The 19,229-nt window shown below is 42.2% G+C and overlaps 1 protein-coding gene and 1 long non-coding RNA gene across 5 annotated transcripts in view; one reads left to right on the forward strand and one right to left on the reverse strand.

The window, feature by feature from the left end:
- The first annotated feature begins 474 nt into the window (after positions 1-474).
- Positions 475-19,229, forward strand: part of PRKRIP1 (PRKR interacting protein 1) — a 32,672-nt gene continuing 13,917 nt past the window's right edge. For 3 of the 4 annotated variants that reach the window (XM_036998625.2, XM_036998622.2, XM_036998623.2), the window contains exons 1-5: positions 475-659; positions 1,400-1,478; positions 2,292-2,392; positions 6,668-6,753; positions 18,804-18,871. In XM_036998625.2, coding sequence (XP_036854520.1) covers positions 537-659; positions 1,400-1,478; positions 2,292-2,392; positions 6,668-6,753; positions 18,804-18,871 — 457 coding nt within the window. In that variant the 5' untranslated portion in view covers positions 475-536. The remainder of the gene's footprint in view (positions 660-1,399; positions 1,479-2,291; positions 2,393-6,667; positions 6,754-18,803; positions 18,872-19,229) is intronic. The other variant, XM_036998624.2, reaches the window with a different exon arrangement.
- Positions 4,277-19,180, reverse strand: LOC118968425 (uncharacterized). The gene is made up of 2 exons (XR_005056084.1): positions 18,930-19,180; positions 4,277-4,538 (listed from the first exon to the last, which is right to left on the reverse strand). It is a non-coding gene; the product is annotated as an uncharacterized lncRNA (long non-coding RNA).

Here is a 19,229-nt window from a genome sequence, read left to right on the forward strand (position 1 = left end):
GAAAGGCTTATTCACTCGACCGAGGTCTATTTGCTGGGTGCACAGTAATTCGAGGTGAACAAAAGAGATATGGCCCCCAGTGCTCAGGGAGCTTATACTGACAAGTTTGTGCTATCTTACATACAGATTGTCAGAAATGTGAAGGGGAGTGGACCAGACCCAAGAAACAGCCAGAACAAAGGCCCGGGGCGGGAGAGGATGCTGAGAACCACTGGCAGGGCTGCCAGCGGAACCACGGCGCGAACAGGGCCTGGAGAGGGTCAGCAGGGGCCGGACCCGAGCGCCTGCAGGGCCACCTCATCCCTAGACACGTGAGAGTTCGCCGGCCCCAATTTGTTCAGAAACAGGAAATTAAGCCAGCCAGCTTTGATCAAAATAACCCACCGACCCCGGCTCCAGAATATTGAGCAGCCTGTTTCCGCCTTGCGACTCCGCCCAAGCCCCGCCCAGCTAAGAGACTGCGCTTGCGCTCCCGGCGGGTGGCTCTGTCATCACAAGTGCGCGCCGCAGCCGCCGCTAGCCGGGGAAGCGGTGTTATGGCGAGCTCAGCATCCGCTGTGCGACCCCCGAGGCCCAAGAAAGAGCCGCAAGCACTCGTCATACCTAAGAATGCGGCCGAGGAGCAGAAGCTCAAGCTGGAGCGGCTCATGAAGAACCCGGTGAGACGAGGCGCGAGTTGAACGGCCCTTGCGAGCCCCACCCCATTCTGTTCCCGCTTCTCTGGGGGCCGGCGGGCCTCCCCACCCTTTCTCCAGACTCGGGAACTCAGTACCCGAACCCGAAGGCCAGTCGTTAGGAAGGAGTAGGCAGCCCCGGAGATAGTGAGCGTCCTGTGTGCCCAGCCTGAATGAGAGCGCCTTGGAGTCGGCGTCCAGTGCTCTAAGACCCTTTACAGTTTGTTCTGTGAACAGAAGCGTTAGACTGGAAAGATAGAATCCGTGGGTTAGCACAAGGTGTATTTCCTTCTAAACCGCACGATTGTTAGAGAGGCATTGGCCGGGACACCTGGGGCAAATCACCACTTCGGTCTGGACCTCGGTCCCTTTATTAATAAAAATAATTAGATGAGAAGGTCTCTCAAACCTTTGACTAGAAAGGGCTGACTCTCCGTTTAGTAGGGTTAAAGTAGGAGGTTTCCAGCCATAAATGGTGTCTTTCGTTTCTGTGTTCTGCCCTGGAAAGTTAAGTGTAGCCCCTGCAAGGCTGTGGGCTGTGATAGACCCCAAAGTATAAAGGAAGAAGTAAAGCTAAGACAAAGGGAAGAAGGTAAAATCAACTTTGGGTGCAAGGAGCAAAGCAGCCTTAATTACCTACTCTACTCAGAATGCTTTCGTTTTAGAAGATGTTGCTTTGTCAGCAGGTCAGTACTTACAAATGTCTTCCCGTTTAAATGTTGCAGGACAAAGCAGTTCCAATTCCAGAAAAAATGAGTGAATGGGCACCTCGACCTCCCCCAGAATTTGTCCGAGATGTAATGGGTAATAATGTCTTGTGTGTGTGTGTGTGTGTGTGTGTGTGTGTGTGTATGTAAATATAATTATTGAAGTGTAGATATAAAAATTCTGCAGTTAGTATTTGTTAATTAGACTTATAATAGGAGAAAATAATATTTACTGGTCCAGTAATTTTGCTCTTAAAATAAGGGGTATTGTTGTTTATGGTTTGGCATTTGGGAATTTTCTCCTGAATTATTTTAAATAATGCATCATTGCTTTTTTTCCAAATGGAAATAGTTTCATTACTTTGTAGGGTTGTAAATTAACATATACTGATGCTAAAGAAAAATAAATAATTGAGGTATAAAAAAGTTTGAACTACTTGTAATTCCATCATTCTACTTATAACATTCTGATACAGCCTTCCAAACCTCTGTGTAAGTCAAAAGCACTTAGCTTAAATTAAAAAAATGTTTTGACAAAAATATGGCTGTTCTACACATACTTTATGGAAACCTACTTTTTTCACTTAATACATCATGGACGTGAAATCATCTGGTAGAGGAAAGAGAGGTCATACATAGACCTATTCTAGATTTCTGGTCACTGAACTTCAGTCTGTTCTGCCTCAATACTGTTGTTAGAGTGGAATTTTTAGTGATTTCACATTAAACGTTTGTGCTTCAAGTGTTTAATGATGCCTATATTATGCCAGGCACTGTGCTAGATTCTAGGGTACAGTGAGGAATAGGTCTGTACCATTACTTCCAGTTTCTTTCTTTAGGGCCTTCTGGTTAAGAGTAGCCTATGTTGATAACTGGATTTCATCAAGAATCTGGACTGTCCTGGCTATAGGTTCAAGCGCTGGGGCTGGCAGCGGAGAATTCCACGTGTATAGGCATCTGCGCCGGAGAGAGTACCAGCGACAGGACTACATGGATGCCATGGCTGAGAAGGTCAGTGAGTGAGAAGGCTGTCTGAACCCTGGGTCAATGTGTACTTACTAACTTAAAGAAAAAAGCACTTGATGAAAAAGTATGTGTACCTGGTTGTTGCTTGTGTGAAGGCTGCTTTCTAAAGTCAGCAGGGAAATGGACATCAAGTTAAGTCCAGGTTACTCCTAGGTAAGATACTCATGGAGTGGGAGTCTTTCATGTGTGTGGAAGTACACAGCAGCGTTCCCTCTCTCCTCCAAGCCATTTGCCATAGAATGTAATAGAAGGCAGGATCTCTCACACCACTTGAGTTAAATCATTTCTCTATTATTCTCTCTCTCTTTGGCTGAATGCCTGTGATTCCTGTCAGCTCTGTGATGTGAACAGTACATGCTTTCATGTGTCTGCTGCTCTGAGTTTTCTAGCTTTGAGGCTGGCATTTCTTCATGACAGGTGTCAAATAATAACTAAGAATTAAGAATTGCTTTAGAAGAATTTGTACTGTAAGAACTACTAAGTTTTCTATTACTTGACTGGAAGGGCCAGAAACCTCTCACCTGTTCTTAAAAAGTACTCTTTGGACATTTCTCTTGTTTTGTTCTTCATGTCGAATTTTGGAGTTATTTTATCCACACCAGAATTTTGGATTTTTTACTAGAATTGAGCTGAATCTTTAACTTGAATGAAAGTGGATGTTACAGTGTTTAGGCATCCCCTCTAAAAACTTTGTCCATTTTTTTGTTGTTTAAATGTTTTTGTATCTCTGAAGATTAATGGGGATTTTGCACATATTTTGTCATGTTTGTTCAAAGATATTTTAAGCTTTTTTATTGCAGTGGTAACTAGCTGGTCCTTTAGATTTTATTACTGGCATTAGTGAGAATCGGAAAAAAAATACCTTTGTTAGTGCCCTGTATCTGCCCACCTTGCTAGTAACAAAAGTCAAATATTATCTGGCTAATTCTTTGTGATTAGCCAAATATGATTTGTCCTTCTAACACTGCATAAAGAGATTGGCCTTTGTACTTAATCTTACAACATGCCCTGGAAATGTCTTTTTCCTCGGTCTTAGCCATGGTGCCTGTGATTTCTTGGAATACATTTATGCATTTTAGAGAGATTCAGATACTTAAAAATGATTTTTATTTGTCTGGTTTTTGTGAAAGACAAAAACCACTTTACCCAGTAGCATTTGATTTTCCAATAATTTGGTTTTAAAAAACATAGACTCACAGTAGAATTTCTGATATTAAGGAAATAAAATTCTTTTTAAAATTAAAACAAACAACATAGAAATAATAGTACTTAGCAATGAAAAGGAACAAACTACCAGTATATGGAACTACCTGAATGATTTTTAAAAACATTATGCTGAGTGAAAGAAGCCTTGCTCAAAAGCGTCCATATTGTATGAATCCATTTATATGAAGTTCTGCAAAAGGAAAAGTTAACCTCTGTGGAAAAAAATCAGAACAATTGTTGTCACTGGAAGTTGGATGAGAGGTTGACCGGGAAGAGGTATTAAGAGAATTTTCTGCTGTGGTCAGATTGTACACCCAAGATTTCGATATTTTTTTGTATTTATTATTTTAAATGGAAAATAGAATAGAAAAATAATAAATATTAAACTCTATTTAATGATAGGCTTGCTTAAATCTTTAGAGGTAAAATGTCCTCATGTCTGTAACTTACTTTGAAACACATCAAAAAAATAAAATAAAGTGGACTGAGGAGTGGAGAGAGGTAAAGATAGGTGGATAGATACATGATAAAGCAAGTAGCAAAATGTCAGTCGTAGACTAAGTAGTGGGTATGTGCACCATATAATTCTTTCAGTTTTTCTGTGTTTGAACTTCTTCAACATAAAATGCTCTGGAAAATATTAAACCAAAGGGCCAGGCAAGATACAGATGAAAACATGTAAAGATTTACTGGAATGGCCAAAATTGCATTTGAAAAATATCTTTATGATTTTGAAACAAAGTGGCATCGTTGCCGTGATGGTTTTCGCGTGGTGTGTGCCAGGCCTTCAGCCTCTCAGCCGGCTCCCGGACCTTGGTGGTTCTTCTCCAGGCACCGCCACTCTCTGGCTGTGATTCGCAGTTCTAGTGGGAAACTCCAGACGGCTTGTCACACTGCTATGCCAGCTACTGCGGTGGGTTTGCCACTGTCAGGAATAAACAGAACTCTTGGAAGCCCTTTTTTATTTTTAAACTATTTGGGGGGGCAGGAAATACAGCAGGCTGTTGTCTCAAATACCATCCTTTAGTCCGAGTTTTTACGTAGTGAATAAACACCCAGAGGAAATAAAATGTTCACAAACCTTGAGTGCATACAGATAAAGATTTTTATTTCACATGGTGAAAGACAGGCTTTGAGGTTAGAAATTAAAAAGAGGCAGGAGAGTCCTTACCTTTCACAGTGACTGGTAGGAGTTCAGAGCAACCCTGACTTACTCCTGGCCGAGGCCTTGCGGCAGGCAGGCTCGGTAGCCAGACTCAGCAGCCAGCAAGTGCTCTCCTTTTTCACTTGGTAAATTCACCTGCTTCAGCAGCACAGAGTGAGATGTTAGTAGCTCAGCCTCTGAGCAGACCACATGCTTTTAGCTTTCAGTTATTTGTTTTCTAGTCATCCTCTAATTAAAGCTGATGTCCTTCTTAAAAGGAGACCCTTCTTTTATATTTCATAATTTCTGCCCTCAAGGAGTTCAGTGCCACTCTAAACAGGTCCACATGGCCCTTCCTTCTCTGCTGCCTCCCTTTTGCCCCATTGACCTTAATGGCTATGACCAGAGAAATAGAGATGACACTTTCAGTTGGTCAGTGTCTTTAGTATACAAGTGCTTTCTTATAGGTTATCACATTTCCTTACTCTTGAAGTCTCTGGGTGGGAGAATTATTTCCCCCATTTTATAGATGAGGGAACTGAAGCTTAAAAACAGGTTGCTGTTAGGAAAAAATAATACAAGGGATGGATTTAGGTATGTCTGTGTGTATACTTACTACATGCACATATATGTATGTAGTAGCAGATGGTGGTTGATTAGAATCAGTCATTTGATAACTGTGACTAGTTAAGACTTGAAAATTCCACGTTTTGTCTGATGAGCTCAGGTCACTGTCTATAAAGAAAAAACACTCGTGCCTGTCTCCTGTACTTTCAGTACTCTGCTACTCTCCTGATACTTCTGGTTATCAGATGTGTGGGGATTTTCCCCTCCCCAGGCAATTCTGTGACACCAGCTGAGAGTCTTATAATTTAACTCAATTCTGACACTATCTACCTGGAGATAACCTCAGATTTGCAGGTAAAGTGCTCAGTCCTGCAAGATTGCCCCCACCGCCACCACCACTTCAAAGGCCAGGGGCAAGTCCAGGTTGTCACCTGCACTTCTGATATACTGAATATAAATCAGTAGTTTCCCATGACTCCCTCCTTGGCTTCAGTTAATTTGTTTAATAGGGCTTCCAGAACTCAGGAAAACATCTTACTAGATTTCCAGTGTATTATTAAAGCATCTAACTCAGGAATAGCCGGATGGAACAAGGGGCACAGAGCTGCCATCCTCTCTTCCAGCACCTCCACATGTTCACAACACAAATGCTGTACAAACCCCATCCATTTGGGTGTTTTGGAGCCTTCACTACAAAGGCATGACTGATTAAATCATTTGCCTTGGTGATTAGTTCAACCTCCAGGTCAGGAAGTGGGGCTGAAAGTTCCTCTGGTTACCTGCCCTTTCCTTAGTGCCTTTCCAAAAGATAGGGATTAACATAATTTCCAGTGGTTGGAAGGGGCTTGTTATGAGTAACAGAAAACACCCATTTCACCTTTATCTCGAGCTATTTCAGGAACTGGGACCAAATCTAAATACAGTAAAAGGTGGCCTGTGGCTCTTATATAGGAAATTTGTAAGAGTTTTAGGAACTATGTGCCAGACAATGGATGAAGACCAAATATATGTTTCTCATAAGTCACAGTATCACACTGTCCAGGGTCCTGGCTGAAAAGCCAATCATGCAGCCTCTTTCCTCAAGGAATACACCATGGCTTCCTGTCATATTTTCTCTTGCTTAGATTTTGTTGTGCATGAATGGTATCTTAAAGAGCTGAAAGTTACTTTGTTGGCAGAGAGCCATATATTGATTTCCTGCCCCACCTGTAGGGCAATCTCTTAGAGTTAAAGTGGCCCTGGAGACCTAGATGTGCCGACAGCACCCCCAGTGGTGTGACTTCCAGAGCTCTCGTGCTTAGCCCAGAGTATAGCTAAATGATGTACTTTTTTTTTTTTTTTAGCAAAAATTGGATGCAGAGTTTCAGAAGAGACTGGAAAGGAATAAAACCACTGCAGAGGAGCAGACTGCAAAGCGTCGGAAAAAACGGTACAGGCTTTGTGGCATCCCATAAGTTATGAGACTTGAAGGCAAGAAATGTGACAGTACCTGGTTGGCAAATGAGTCCTTGCAGTCAGAAGTTCTCCTGGAGGACCTGTAGAGGTCTTGGGCATTTAAAGCACGGTGGAGCGAGCTAGTAGGGGAATAGCTTTTCTTCCAGTACTGCTGGGAGGAATTCATTTCAGAGACGCAGGGAAGTCAGTACAAGGTGAGGAAGGAATTCATTAAAGCAAGAGTGTCAGGGAATGACAGAACAGTGATAAAGGAAGTTCACTGAACTTCTACTTTGCATGGGGCACATCCCCTGCTAACTCCTTAAGCCAGTGTCACCTGGTGTCCAGTGTCCACTTGGATCTTCACAGCGTGGGAACTGAGTCCCTACTACCCCAGAATTTGGGGGAGCCACAGAGCTCTGGATAAAGTGAGATTTATGTTCTGTGAACTTCCTAGAGGCAAAAAAAAAGGAGACTTCCCAGGCAGGCTACTAAAGATCATGACGGTAAGCTGCAGTTCTGTCTGGGTCTCCCAGGGGATGGTAATTGGCAAGCCCAGATCTGAGCTCTCAGCAGCCCCTCCCTACTTCTCTGAAATATGACAGAGAGAGTGAAGATTTGAGCTTGAGTCTGGAGGATCAGAATGAAATAGTAAAGTGACAAAGACACTTACCACTGGAAAAGCACAGAGACAAAACATTATAAATTGAGCAGTGAGAAGTTTATGTAAGGCAAAAAGTTGCACACTCAGAGGAAGGGGAGTGTGGGCTACCTCAGAGAAGAGGCACCCCGAAGAGTTTAGGATCTGGGGTTTTATAGGTAGTTAAGGATTTTTCAGGAATATGACACAGGACTAGGGGATGTAGACTTGTTAAGTGGTCTCAAGATAAGAGACATTAAGTCTCTTCTCTTCTATTATCAGTTCTTTAGGTAATTCTACAAAATTAACACAAATTTACTGATCCAGTTCCTTCCCAGGATAGTAGCTTCCCTCTGGGAACATATCAATCAAGACCCCCTGCCTTGCCCCCAAGGTGGGCTGAGTTATCATCTGTTTGCTAAAGAATATGTTAAGAATCTTACTTCTTAACTTCCTGGGTTTTAAAATGCAATCTTAGCTTTAAGATGATGGAATCTTTCCTGTTTTTACTATGCTGTTTATAGCTGGGCTTATTTGCTAAAGTAATCATGATACTTGTCTCCTGCCCAGGCTGCAAATTGCTTGATTAGGGGCTGGAGGAGGACAAAACTACACATAGGTTAAGTTAAAGAATAATCTGGGCCTTTTAGCAGGCTAAAGTAAATCTTAAAATGACATGATCTAATTGACAAAATGAGGACATGGGCTGTATTCAGATACTTTTCTTTATCAGGGGAATATTTGGACATTCTAAGTTACTTCTGGCCTTAGGAGCTCCAACTGATTAACTCATTACCTCTGTGAGTGTTTTCTGGCTCTCTGGTTTTAACTGGTTAACTCTTTGAGTCCCATCTAGTGGACTTTACTGGCCTTATTATTCTCTTACCACCCCACTTCTATCTATTCTTCTGCCTAACAGTACCTAGAGAGAGATCAAGCCACTCATTGCTGCTACTCACCCTGCCCCCTTCCGTGCCCTCCAAACACTCTGATGAGCACATGATTTCTGTGTCTCCTTCACTTCTGTATTTTAACGTCTGGTTTAATAAGATACTGAGGTAGGGCAAGACATGGGACAAACATCATGATTAATAATTCCTGCCTATGATGAAAAGTGCTGTGATATAAATAGTATAGTAAGAACAGGAGGGATTCCATCTTAAGGCTAAAATTCCATTTTAAAAACCAGGGAGTTAGGAAGTAAGATTCCTAACATATTTTTTTTTTTTTTTTTTTTTTTTTTGAGAGGGCATCTCTCATATTTATTGATCAAATGGTTGTTAACAACAATAAAATTCAGTATAGGGGGGTCAATGCTCAATGTACAATCATTAATCCATCTCAAGCCTAATTCTCGTCAGTCTCCAATCTTCTGAAGCATAACGAACAAGTTCTTACATGGTGAACGAATTCTTACAGAGTGAATAAATTCTTACATGAACAGTACAAGGGCAGTCATCACAGAAACTTTCGGTTTTGATCATGCAATATGACCTATAAACCATTAGGTCAAATATGAATATTCATTTGATTTTTGTACTTGATTTATATGTTGATCCCACATTTCTCCTATTATTATTATTATTTTTATTTTTAATAAAATGCTGAAGTGGTAGGTAGATGCAAGATAAAGGTAGAAAACATAGTTTAGTGCTGTAAGAAGGCAAATGTAGATGATCAGATGATCAGGTGTGTGCCTATGGACTAAGTATTAATCCAGGCTAGACAAGGGCAGCAAGACATCCACGGATGCAGAAGATTTCTCTCAAAGCAGGGGGGGTGAGGTTCTGAGCCTCACCTCTGTTGACCCCCAAATTCTCACCTGATGGCCCCCCTGCGACTGTGCCTGTCTTAGGTTGTTCCTCCCTTGAGGAATCTTACCCGTCTCTGGCTAACCAGTCATCTTCCGGGGCCATACAGGGAAATGTAAAGTTGGTAAGTGAGAGAGAAGCCATATTGTTTGCAAAGGTTAGCTTTTTACTTCTTTGCAGATTTATGCCCTGTGGCTTCTATGCCCAGCACTTGTCTCGAGGTATCTTTACCACCTGGAGGAATTATGATACTCGGTAAATTCGATATGAGGCACGAATTCTATTTAAAGTTTGTAATTAGGAAGGAAGAAGAAAAGCTATAGATGTAGCATATGAAGGAAACTTGGGAGGATTGATTATTTCTTTGACATATCTTCTTGTATAGTACCTTAAGTATGTATAGGTTTTAAACTACTAACTAATTTGCACACACATATTGACATAATAGGAATACGGTGACATAAACAAAGCAAATCTATAATTACCAGCCATCTCCAGTGAAGCCAAGAAAACCATTTAGGCACCCTAGGCATTTGTGAAAATTTATCTATGATATGATGGATATTTTCCAACTGTACTTGAACCATCAGACAAATTAAAGCAGCCCATTTCTGGGATCTGTTCACATCCCATATGTTCTTTTAACCATAGATAGTCTATAGTCATGAGATTTTGGGGTGCTACAACTTGCACCCCTCCCAACTCCTGGTTGAGTTCCAACAGTACAGATCCAGTCAAATTCGTTGTCTCACTGTATGCACATGCCAGCCTAGACATCTCCCTCCTCCTTCTTATGGCAAGTCCAGGAGATGGTGGGCTGGATGCAGCCACAACCGCAGCATCGTCCGGATCCCTGTGGAGGCTTTTTGATGATCATCCCCCGGCACGAGTCCTCCAGAGAATGCTGATGCCGGAAGCTCCTCCTCATATCGTATCTTAGTTCATTTTCTGGGTATCCAAGCTAGGCCTTGATCTTCTGCGTAGAAACAAACAGACCCTTTGCCCACACTTTGACATGCCCTCTATACCACTGTGCAGAACTCATTGGAGGTCAGCACACAGTAACTGCTTTTTTTTTTTTTTTTTTTTAATTAAGAGAAAGGAATATTATCAGAAAAGAGTACCTCCATAGCTGATCATCTGACACCCTTTAAGTGATCAACATTAAGGATATTTAAAGCATGCGTTGATCTTTGATTTACCAATAGTTTTATCCTGTTAAGGAGTAATCCCCCTTTTCTTTCTTTCTTTCTTTTTTTTTTTTTTTTTAAATTTTTAATCTACACTTACCTGAAGAATACTATGTTTACTATGCTCTCCCCTATATCAGGTCCCCCCTAACAACCACATTACGGTTACTGTCCATCAGCTTAGCAAAATGTTGTAGAGTCACTACTTGTCCTCTCTGTGTTGTGCAGCCCACCCTCCCCTTTCTCCCTCCCCCCCATGCATGCTAATCTTAATACGCCCCTTCTTCTTCCCCCCCCTTATCCCTCCCTGCCCACCCATCCTCCCCAGTTCCTTTCCCTTTGGTACCTGTTAGTCCATTTTTGGGTTCTGTAATTCTGCTGCTGTTTTGTTCCTTCAGTTTTTCCTTTGTTCCTATACTCCTCAGATGAGTGAAATCATTTGGTATTTCTCTTTCTCCGCTTGGCTTATTTCACTGAGCATAATACTCTCCAGCTCCATCCATGTTGCTGCAAATGGTTGGATTTTTCCACTTCTTATGGCTGAGTAGTATTCCATTGTGTATATGTACCACATCTTCTTTATCCATTCATCTACAGATGGACATTTAGGTTGCTTCCAATTCTTGGCTATTGTAAATAGTGCTGCGATAAACATAGGAGTGCATCTGTCTTTCTCAAACTTGATTGCTGCGTTCTTAGGGTAAATTCCTAGGAGTGGAATTCCTGGGTCAAATGGTAGGTCTGTTTTGAGCATTTTGATGCACCTCCATACTGCTTTCCACAATGGTTGAACTAATTTACATTCCCACCAGCAGTGTAGGAGGGTTCCCCTTTCTCCACAGCCTCGCCAACATTTGTTGTTGTTTGTCTTTTGGATGGCAGCTATCCTTACTGGTGTGAGGTGATACCTCATTGTAGTTTTAATTTGCATTTCTCTGATAATTAGCGATGTGGAGCATCTTTTCATGTGTCTCTTGGCCATCTGTATTTCTTTTTTGGAGAACTTTCTGTTCAGTTCCTCTGCCCATTTTTTAATTGGGTTATTTGTTTTTTGTTTGTTGAGGCGTGTGAGCTCTTTATATATTCTGGACGTCAAGCCTTTATCAGATCTGTCATTTTCAAATATATTCTCCCATACTGTAGGGTTCCTTTTTGTTCTATTGATGGTGTCTTTCGCTGTACAGAAGCTTTTCAGCTTAATGTAGTCCCACTTGCTCATTTTTGCTGTTGTTTTCCTTGCCCGGGGAGATATGTTCAAGAAGAGATCACTCATGTTTATGTCTAAGAGGTTTTTGCCTATGTTTTTTTCCAAGAGTTTAATGGTTTCGTGACTTACATTCAGGTCTTTGATCCATTTTGAGTTTACCTTTGTATATGGGGTTAGACAATGGTCCAGTTTCATTCTCCTACATGTAGCTGTCCAGTTTTGCCAGCACCATCTGTTGAAGAGACTGTCATTTTGCCATTGTATGTCCATGGCTCCTTTATCAAATATTAATTGACCATATATGTTTGGGTTAATTTCTGGGGTCTCTAATCTGTTCCACTGGTCTGTGGCTCTGTTCTTGTGCCAGTACCAAATTGTCTTGATTACTATGGCTTTGTAGTAGAGCTTGAAGTTGGGGAGTGAGATCCCCCCTACTTTATTCTTCTTTTTCAGGATTGCTTTGGCTATTCGGGGTCTTTGGTGTTTCCATATGAATTTTTGAATTATTTGTTCCAATTCATTGAAGAATGTTGCTGGTAATTTGAGAGGGATTGCATCAAATTTGTATATTGCTTTCGGCAGGATGGCCATTTTGACGATATTAATTCTTCCTAGCCATGAGCATGGGATGAGTTTCCATTTATTAGTGTCCCCTTTAATTTCTCTTAAGAGTGACTTGTAGTTTTCAGAGTATAAGTCTTTCACTTCCTTGGTTAGGTTTATTCCTAGGTATTTTATTCTTTTTGATGCAATGGTGAATGGAATTGTTTTCCTGATTTCTCTTTCTATTGATTCGTTGTTAGTGTATAGGAAAGCTACAGATTTCTGTGTGTTGATTTTGTATCCTGCAACTTTGCTGTATTCCGATATCAGTTCTAGTAGTTTTGGAGTGGAGTCTTTAGGGTTTTTTATGTACAGTATCATATCATCTGCAAATAGTGACAGTTTAACTTCTTCTTTACCAATCTGGATTCCTTGTATTTCTTTGTTTTGTCTGATTGCCGTGGCTAGGACCTCCAGTACTATGTTAAATAACAGTGGGGAGAGTGGGCATCCCTGTCTGGTTCCCGATCTCAGTGGAAATGCTTTCAGCTTCTCGCTGTTCAGTATAATGCTGGCTGTGGGTTTATCATATATGGCCTTTATTATGTTGAGGTACTTGCCCTCTATTCCCATTTTGCTGAGAGTTTTTATCATGAATGGATGTTGAATTTTGTCAAATGCTTTTTCAGCATCTATGGAGATGATCATGTGGTTTTTGTCTTTCTTTTTGTTGATGTGGTGGATGATGTTGATGGATTTTCGAATGTTGTACCATCCTTGCATCCCTGGGATGAACCCCACTTGGTCATGGTGTATGATCCTTTTGATATACTGTTGAATTCTGTTTGCTAATATTTTATTGAGTATTTTTGCATCTACGTTCATCAGGGATATTGGTCTGTAATTTTCTTTTTTGGTGGGGTCTTTGCCTGGTTTTGGTATTAGGGTGATGTTGGCTTCATAGAATGAGTTTGGGAGTATTCCCTCTTCTTCTATTTTGTGGAACACTTTAAGGAGAATGGGTATTATGTCTTCTCTGTGTGTCTGATAAAATTCCGAGGTAAATCCGTCCGGCCCCAGGGTTTTGTTCTTGGGTAGTTTTTTGATTACTGTTTCAATTTCTTTGCTTGTAATTGGTTTGTTTAACTTTTGTGTTTCTTCCTTGGTCAGTCTTGGGAGGTTGTATTTTTCTAGGAAGTTGTCCATTTCTTCTAGGTTTTCCAGCTTGTTGGCATATAGGTTTTCATAGTAGTCTTTAATAATTCTTTGTATTTCTGTGGAGTCTGTCGTGATTTTTCCATTCTCATTTCTGATTATGTTGATTTGTGTTGACTCTCTTTTTCTCTTAATAAGTTGGGCTAGAGGCTTATCTATTTTGTTTATTTTCTCAAAGAACCAGCTCTTGGTTTCGTTGATTTTTGCTATTGTTTTATTCTTCTCAATTTTGTTTATTTCTTCTCTGATCTTTATTATGTCCCTCCTTCTGCTGACTTTAGGCCTCATTTGTTCTTCTTTTTCCAGTTTTAATAATTGTGATGTTAGACTATTCATTTGGGATTGTTCTTCCTTCTTCAAGTGTGCCTGGATTGCTATATACTTTCCTCTTAAGACTGCTTTCGCTGCATCCCACAGAAGTTGGGGCTTAGTGTTGTTGTTGTCATTTGTTTCTATATATTCCTTGATCTCTATTTTGATTTGTTCATTGATCCATTGATTATTTAGTAGCATGTTGTTAAGCCTCCATGTGTTTGTGAGCCTTTTTGTTTTCTTTGTAGAATTTATTTCTACTTTCATACCTTTGTGGTCTGAAAAATTGGTTGGTAGAATTTCAATATTGTGGAATTTACTGAGGCTCTTTTTGTGAGCTAGTATGTGGTCTATTCTGGAGAATGTTCCATGTGCACTTGAGAAGAATGTATATCCTGTTGCTTTTGGATGTAAAGTTCTATAGATGTCTATTAGGTCCATCTGTTCTAGTGTGTTGTTCAGTGCCTGTGTGTCTTTACTTATTTTCTGCCCGGTGGATCTATCCTTTGGGGTGAGTGGTGTGTTGAAGTCTCCTACAATGAATGCATTGCAGTCTATTTCCCTCTTTAGTTCTGTTAGTATTTGCTTCACATATGCTGGTGCTCCTGTATTGGGTGCATATATATTTAGAATGGTTATATCCTCTTGTTGGACTAAGCCCTTTATCATTATGTAGTGGCCTTCTTTATCTCTTGTTACTTTCTTTGTTTTGAAGTCTATTTTGTCTGATATTAGTACTGCAACCCCTGCTTTCTTCTCACTGTTGTTTGCCTGAAATATGTTTTTCCATCCCTTGACTTTTAGTCTATGCTTATCTTTGGGTTTAAGGTGAGTTTCTTGTAAGCAGCATATAGATGGGTCTTGCTTTTTTATCCATTCTATTACTCTATGTCTTTTGATTGGTGCATTAAGTCCATTTACATTTAGGGTGACTATTGAAAGATATGTACTTATTGCCATTGCAGGCTTTAGATTCGTGGTTACCAAAGGTTCAAGGTTAGCTTCTTTAGTATCTTACTGCCTAACTTAGCTCGCTTATTGAGCTGTTATATACACTGTCTGGAGAGTCTTTTCTTCTCTCCCTTCTTATTCCTCCTCCTCCCTTCTTCATATGTTGTGTGTTTTGTTCTGTGCTCTTTTTAGGGGTGCTCCCATCTAGAGCAGTCCCTGTAGGATGCCCTGTAGAGGTGGTTTGTGGGAAGCAAATTCCCTCAGCTTTTGCTTATCTGGGAATTGTTTGATCCCACCATCATATTTAAATGATAGTCGTGCTGGATACAGTATCCTTGGTTCAAGGCCCTTCTGTTTCATTGCATTAAGTATATCATGCCATTCTCTTCTGGCCTGTAGGGTTTCTGTTGAGAAGTCTGATGTTAGCCTGATTGGTTTTCCTTTATAGGTGACCTTTTTCTCTCTTGCTGCCTTTAAAACTCTTTCCTTGTCCTTGATCCTTGCCATTTTAATTATTATGTGTCTTGGTGTTGTCCTCCTTGGATCCTTTCTGTTGGGGGTTCTGTATAATTCCATGGTCTGTTCGATTATTTCCTCCCCCAGTTTGGGGAAGTTTTCAGCAATTATTTCTTCAAAGACACTTTCTATCCCTTTTCCTCTTTCTTCCTCTTCTGGTATCCCTATAATACGAATGTTTTTCCTTTTGTATTGGTCACATATTTCTCTTAGTGTTGTTTCATTCCTGGAGATCCTTTTATCTCTCTCTATGTCAGCTTCTATACGTTCCTGTTCTCTGGCTTCTATTCCTTCAATGGCCTCTTGCATCTTATCCATTCTGCTTATAAATCCTTCCAGGGATTGTTTCACTTCTGTGATCTCTTTCCTGACATCTGTGATCTCCTTCCGGACTTCATCCCACTGCTCTTGCATTTTTCTCTGCATCTCATCCCACTGCTCTTGCATTTTTCTCTGCATCTCATCCCATTGCTCTTGCATTTTTTTCTGCATCTCTGTCAGCATGTTCATGATTTTTATTTTGAATTCTTTTTCAGGAGGACTAGTTAGGTCTGTCTCCTTCTCAGGTGTTGTCTCTGTGATCTTTGTCTGCCTGTAGTTTTGCCTTTTCATGGTGATAGAGATAGTCTGCAGAGCTGGTACAAGTGACCGCTGGAAGAGCTTCCCTTCTTGTTGGTTTGTAGCCTTTTCCTGGGAGAATAGCGACCTCTAGTGGCTTGTGCTGGGCAGCTGTGCGCAGACAGGGCTTCTGCTTCCTGCCCAGTTGCTTTGGGGTTTATCTCCACTGTTGCTGTGGGCTTGGCCTGGCTGGGGCTGTTCCTCCAAAATGGTGGAGCCCCGTTAGAGGGGGAGCAGCCAGGAGACCGTTTATCTCCGTAAGGGGCCTCTGTGCTCCCTGCTGCCCAGGGGGTTAGAGTGCCCAGAGATCCCCAGATTCCCTGCTTCTGGTCTAAGTGACCTGTCCTGCCCCTTTAAGATTTCCAAAAAGCACTCTCCAAACCAAAACAACAACAGCAACAATGAGAGAGGGAACAGAAAGGAAAAAAAAAAGAAAAAACACGCGATTTTTTTTTTTTTTTCCTCAGGTGCCGGTCCCAGGCACCCGCGCACTGGTCCTGCTGCCCTGTCTCCCTAGCACCAGGGTCCCTGTCCTTTCAAGGCTTCCAAAAAGCACCCACCCACCGGTCCCGCAGGGAAGGAACGCTCAATATTCTTGGTCCTCAGGCACTGGTCCCACGCACCCGCTCACCAGTCCTGCCGCCCTGCCTCCCTAGCACCGGGGTCCCTGTCCCTTCAAGGCTTCCAAAAAGCACTTGGCAAAAAGAGAGAAAAAAAAAGGGGAAAAACGCGCGATTTCTTCCGTCCTCAGGTGCTGGTCTCAGGCACCCACCCACCGGTCCCACAGGGAAAAATGCGGGATATTCTTTGTCCTCAGGTGCCGGTCCCAGGCACCCGCTCACCAGTCCCGCCGCCCTGCCTCCCTAGCACCGGGGTCCCTGTCCCTTTTAGGCTTCCAAAAAGCACTCGCAGAAAAGAGAAAAAAAAAAGGGGAAAAACGCGCGATTTCCTCTGTCCTCAAGTGCCGGTCTCAGGCACCCGCCCACCGGTCCCGCAGGGAAAAACGGGGGATATTCTTTGTCCTCAGGCGCCGGTCCCAGCCACCCGATCACCAGTCCCGCCACCGTGCCTCCCTAGCACTGGGGTCCCCGTCCCTTCAAGGCTTCCAAAAAGCGCTTGCCAAAAAGAGAAAAAAAAAAAAAAAAGGGGGAAAAACGCGCGACCTCCTCCGTCCTCAGGCACTGGTCTCAGGCACCCGCCCCCAGGTCTCGCAGGGAGAAACGCGGGATATTCTTTGTCCTCCGGCGCCGTTCCCAGGCACCTCCTCACCGGTCCCGCCACCCTGCCTCCCCAGCAACGGGGGCCCGTCCCTCTAAGGCTTCCAAAGAGCGCTCGCCAAAAAAAAAAAAAAAACTGCTCCGGTTTCTCTCCACCCGCCGGGAGCCGGGGGGAGGGGCGCTCGGGTCCCGCCGGGCTGGGGCTTGTATCTTACCCCCTTCACAAGGCGCTGGGTTCTTGCAGGTGTGGATGTGGTCTGGATGTTGTCCCGTGTCCTGTGGTCTCTATTTTAGGAAGATTTTTCTTTGTTATATTTTCATAGCTCTATGTGTTTTTGGGAGGAGATTTCCACTGCTCTACTCACGCCGCCATCTTGGCTCCCGCCCCTCCTAACATATTTTATAGCAATCAGACAATAACCCACCCTATATTAAGGCAGGGCAAGCAGTCCTAAATGATACATCCCACTGCTGGAGAATAACCACTATCTTGGAGAGGAACAAGATCAAGAAATTCCTTGTGTTTATCTTACAGAATATCTAGAGGACAGACTAACTATATATAGTGACATAATGTCTTTCACTGGAGATAGACATCATGAGACCACCTGTCAAGCCTACACCCCACCCCCACTTTGCCCCACTCTTGAAAGCCTTTAAAGAGAATCCTACACCCTTGAGTGCATCTCCTCTCTGAGGTTGCCTGTACTCCCCTTTCTTCGAGCGTGTACTTTTTGCCTTAAATAAAGCCTTCTCACTGCTCAACTTACTGCATTTTGTCTCTGCACTCTTCCAGTAGCAAGTATCTTTGTTACTTTGCTATTTAATTCTGTTTTCTACACTTAAGCTAAAGTCTTCACTCTCTCTGTCCTACTTCCGACAACTAGGGAGGGGCTACTGAGATCTCTGATTAGGCTTGCAAGTTCCTGTCATCTGGATGACCCAGACAGGACTGCAGCTGTATGATCATACTCTTTAGCAGCCTGCCTGAAAATCTCATTTCTTTGCCTTTAAAAAGTTCTCAGAACATAATCTCACTCCATCCAATGCTCTGCAGCTCTCCCAAATCCTAGGGTAGAAGTAGAGACTTCATTCCCACACCATGCAGATTCAAGCAGATGCTGGGCACCAGATGACCCTGGCTTTAGGAGTTGGCAAGATATCTGCCCCATTATGAGCAAGAGTTCATGAGCTTCCCTTCCTCCCTCTATTCTTCCTTGCTCTCTGCTGCCTCCAAGGCAGCTGCCATTCACTACTTCTCTCACTTTAATGAATTTCTTCCTTGCCTGTCTGACCTGTTCGAGAATTCTTTCTTGTTCAGAGTCAAGAACCCTCCCCCATCCAGGCTGAGGTTTCACCTAATGTTCAGGGAGAGATCTCCCCAGATGCAGCTGCCCGGCAACAATACTGTAAGCAAACTTCCATTTAGCTTCTTCCTTAAATTAGGGTCTGTGTTCTCCGTAAGTGACTACATGAGCATACAGGCTGTGTGCGTGCACATGCATGCATGAAAATAAATGCTCCCTTAACTTTTATAGAGATGAGCAGGATTCTAAAAACAGTCCCTAAATGTCTTTGAATGGAGAAACGTCTTCAATTACTTGAGATTGCTTTATTTACCTGAGGACTCCCGAAGATTTGATCTTGATTCATGAAGAAACAGTTTGATAATGATAGAATAACAGAATCATGAGAAAGTGTTTCACTTAATTATTACAGTATTTGTGTAATTATAAAGTCTTTAAAGATCCTGTAAGTAGATGTTTATTTCTAAAATATGCCATGTGGTAGTTAAGGGATTAATGTGTTTATTTTACATTTGTAGTCAGAAGTTAAAAGAGAAGAAATTGTTGGCAAAGAAGATGAAACTTGAACAGAAGAAACAAAGAGAAGGTGAGTAGTACCCACTTTTCTTGGTTGTGACCTTTCAGTGTTGATCACAGTGGCTTACCTGTCAAGAATGAGATTCAGAGTTTGGAGCTGGTTGGCTGGTTGCTGAAGAAAGGAGGGCTTGTTCCTGTTAGTTAGGACTCATTTAATTGCAGGTGTCAGAAAGCCAAACTGGCTTCTGTATGAAGAAAGATACTGGCTTGTTTTAAGTCCAGGACAGACCTCCCTTTAGGCGTGGCTGGTAAAGGAGCTCCTTGATGTTATTGGCATGGTTCTTGGTTGGACAATTTTACTTTTGGGTCTTAAGATAAAGTCAGACTTTCACTGGCATACTAAATATGTTTGGCCCCTTCCAGGACCA

Source organism: Manis javanica, chromosome 10 (assembly GCF_040802235.1).
Source record: "Manis javanica isolate MJ-LG chromosome 10, MJ_LKY, whole genome shotgun sequence".
In the NCBI taxonomy this organism is placed as follows: domain Eukaryota; kingdom Metazoa; phylum Chordata; class Mammalia; order Pholidota; family Manidae; genus Manis; species Manis javanica.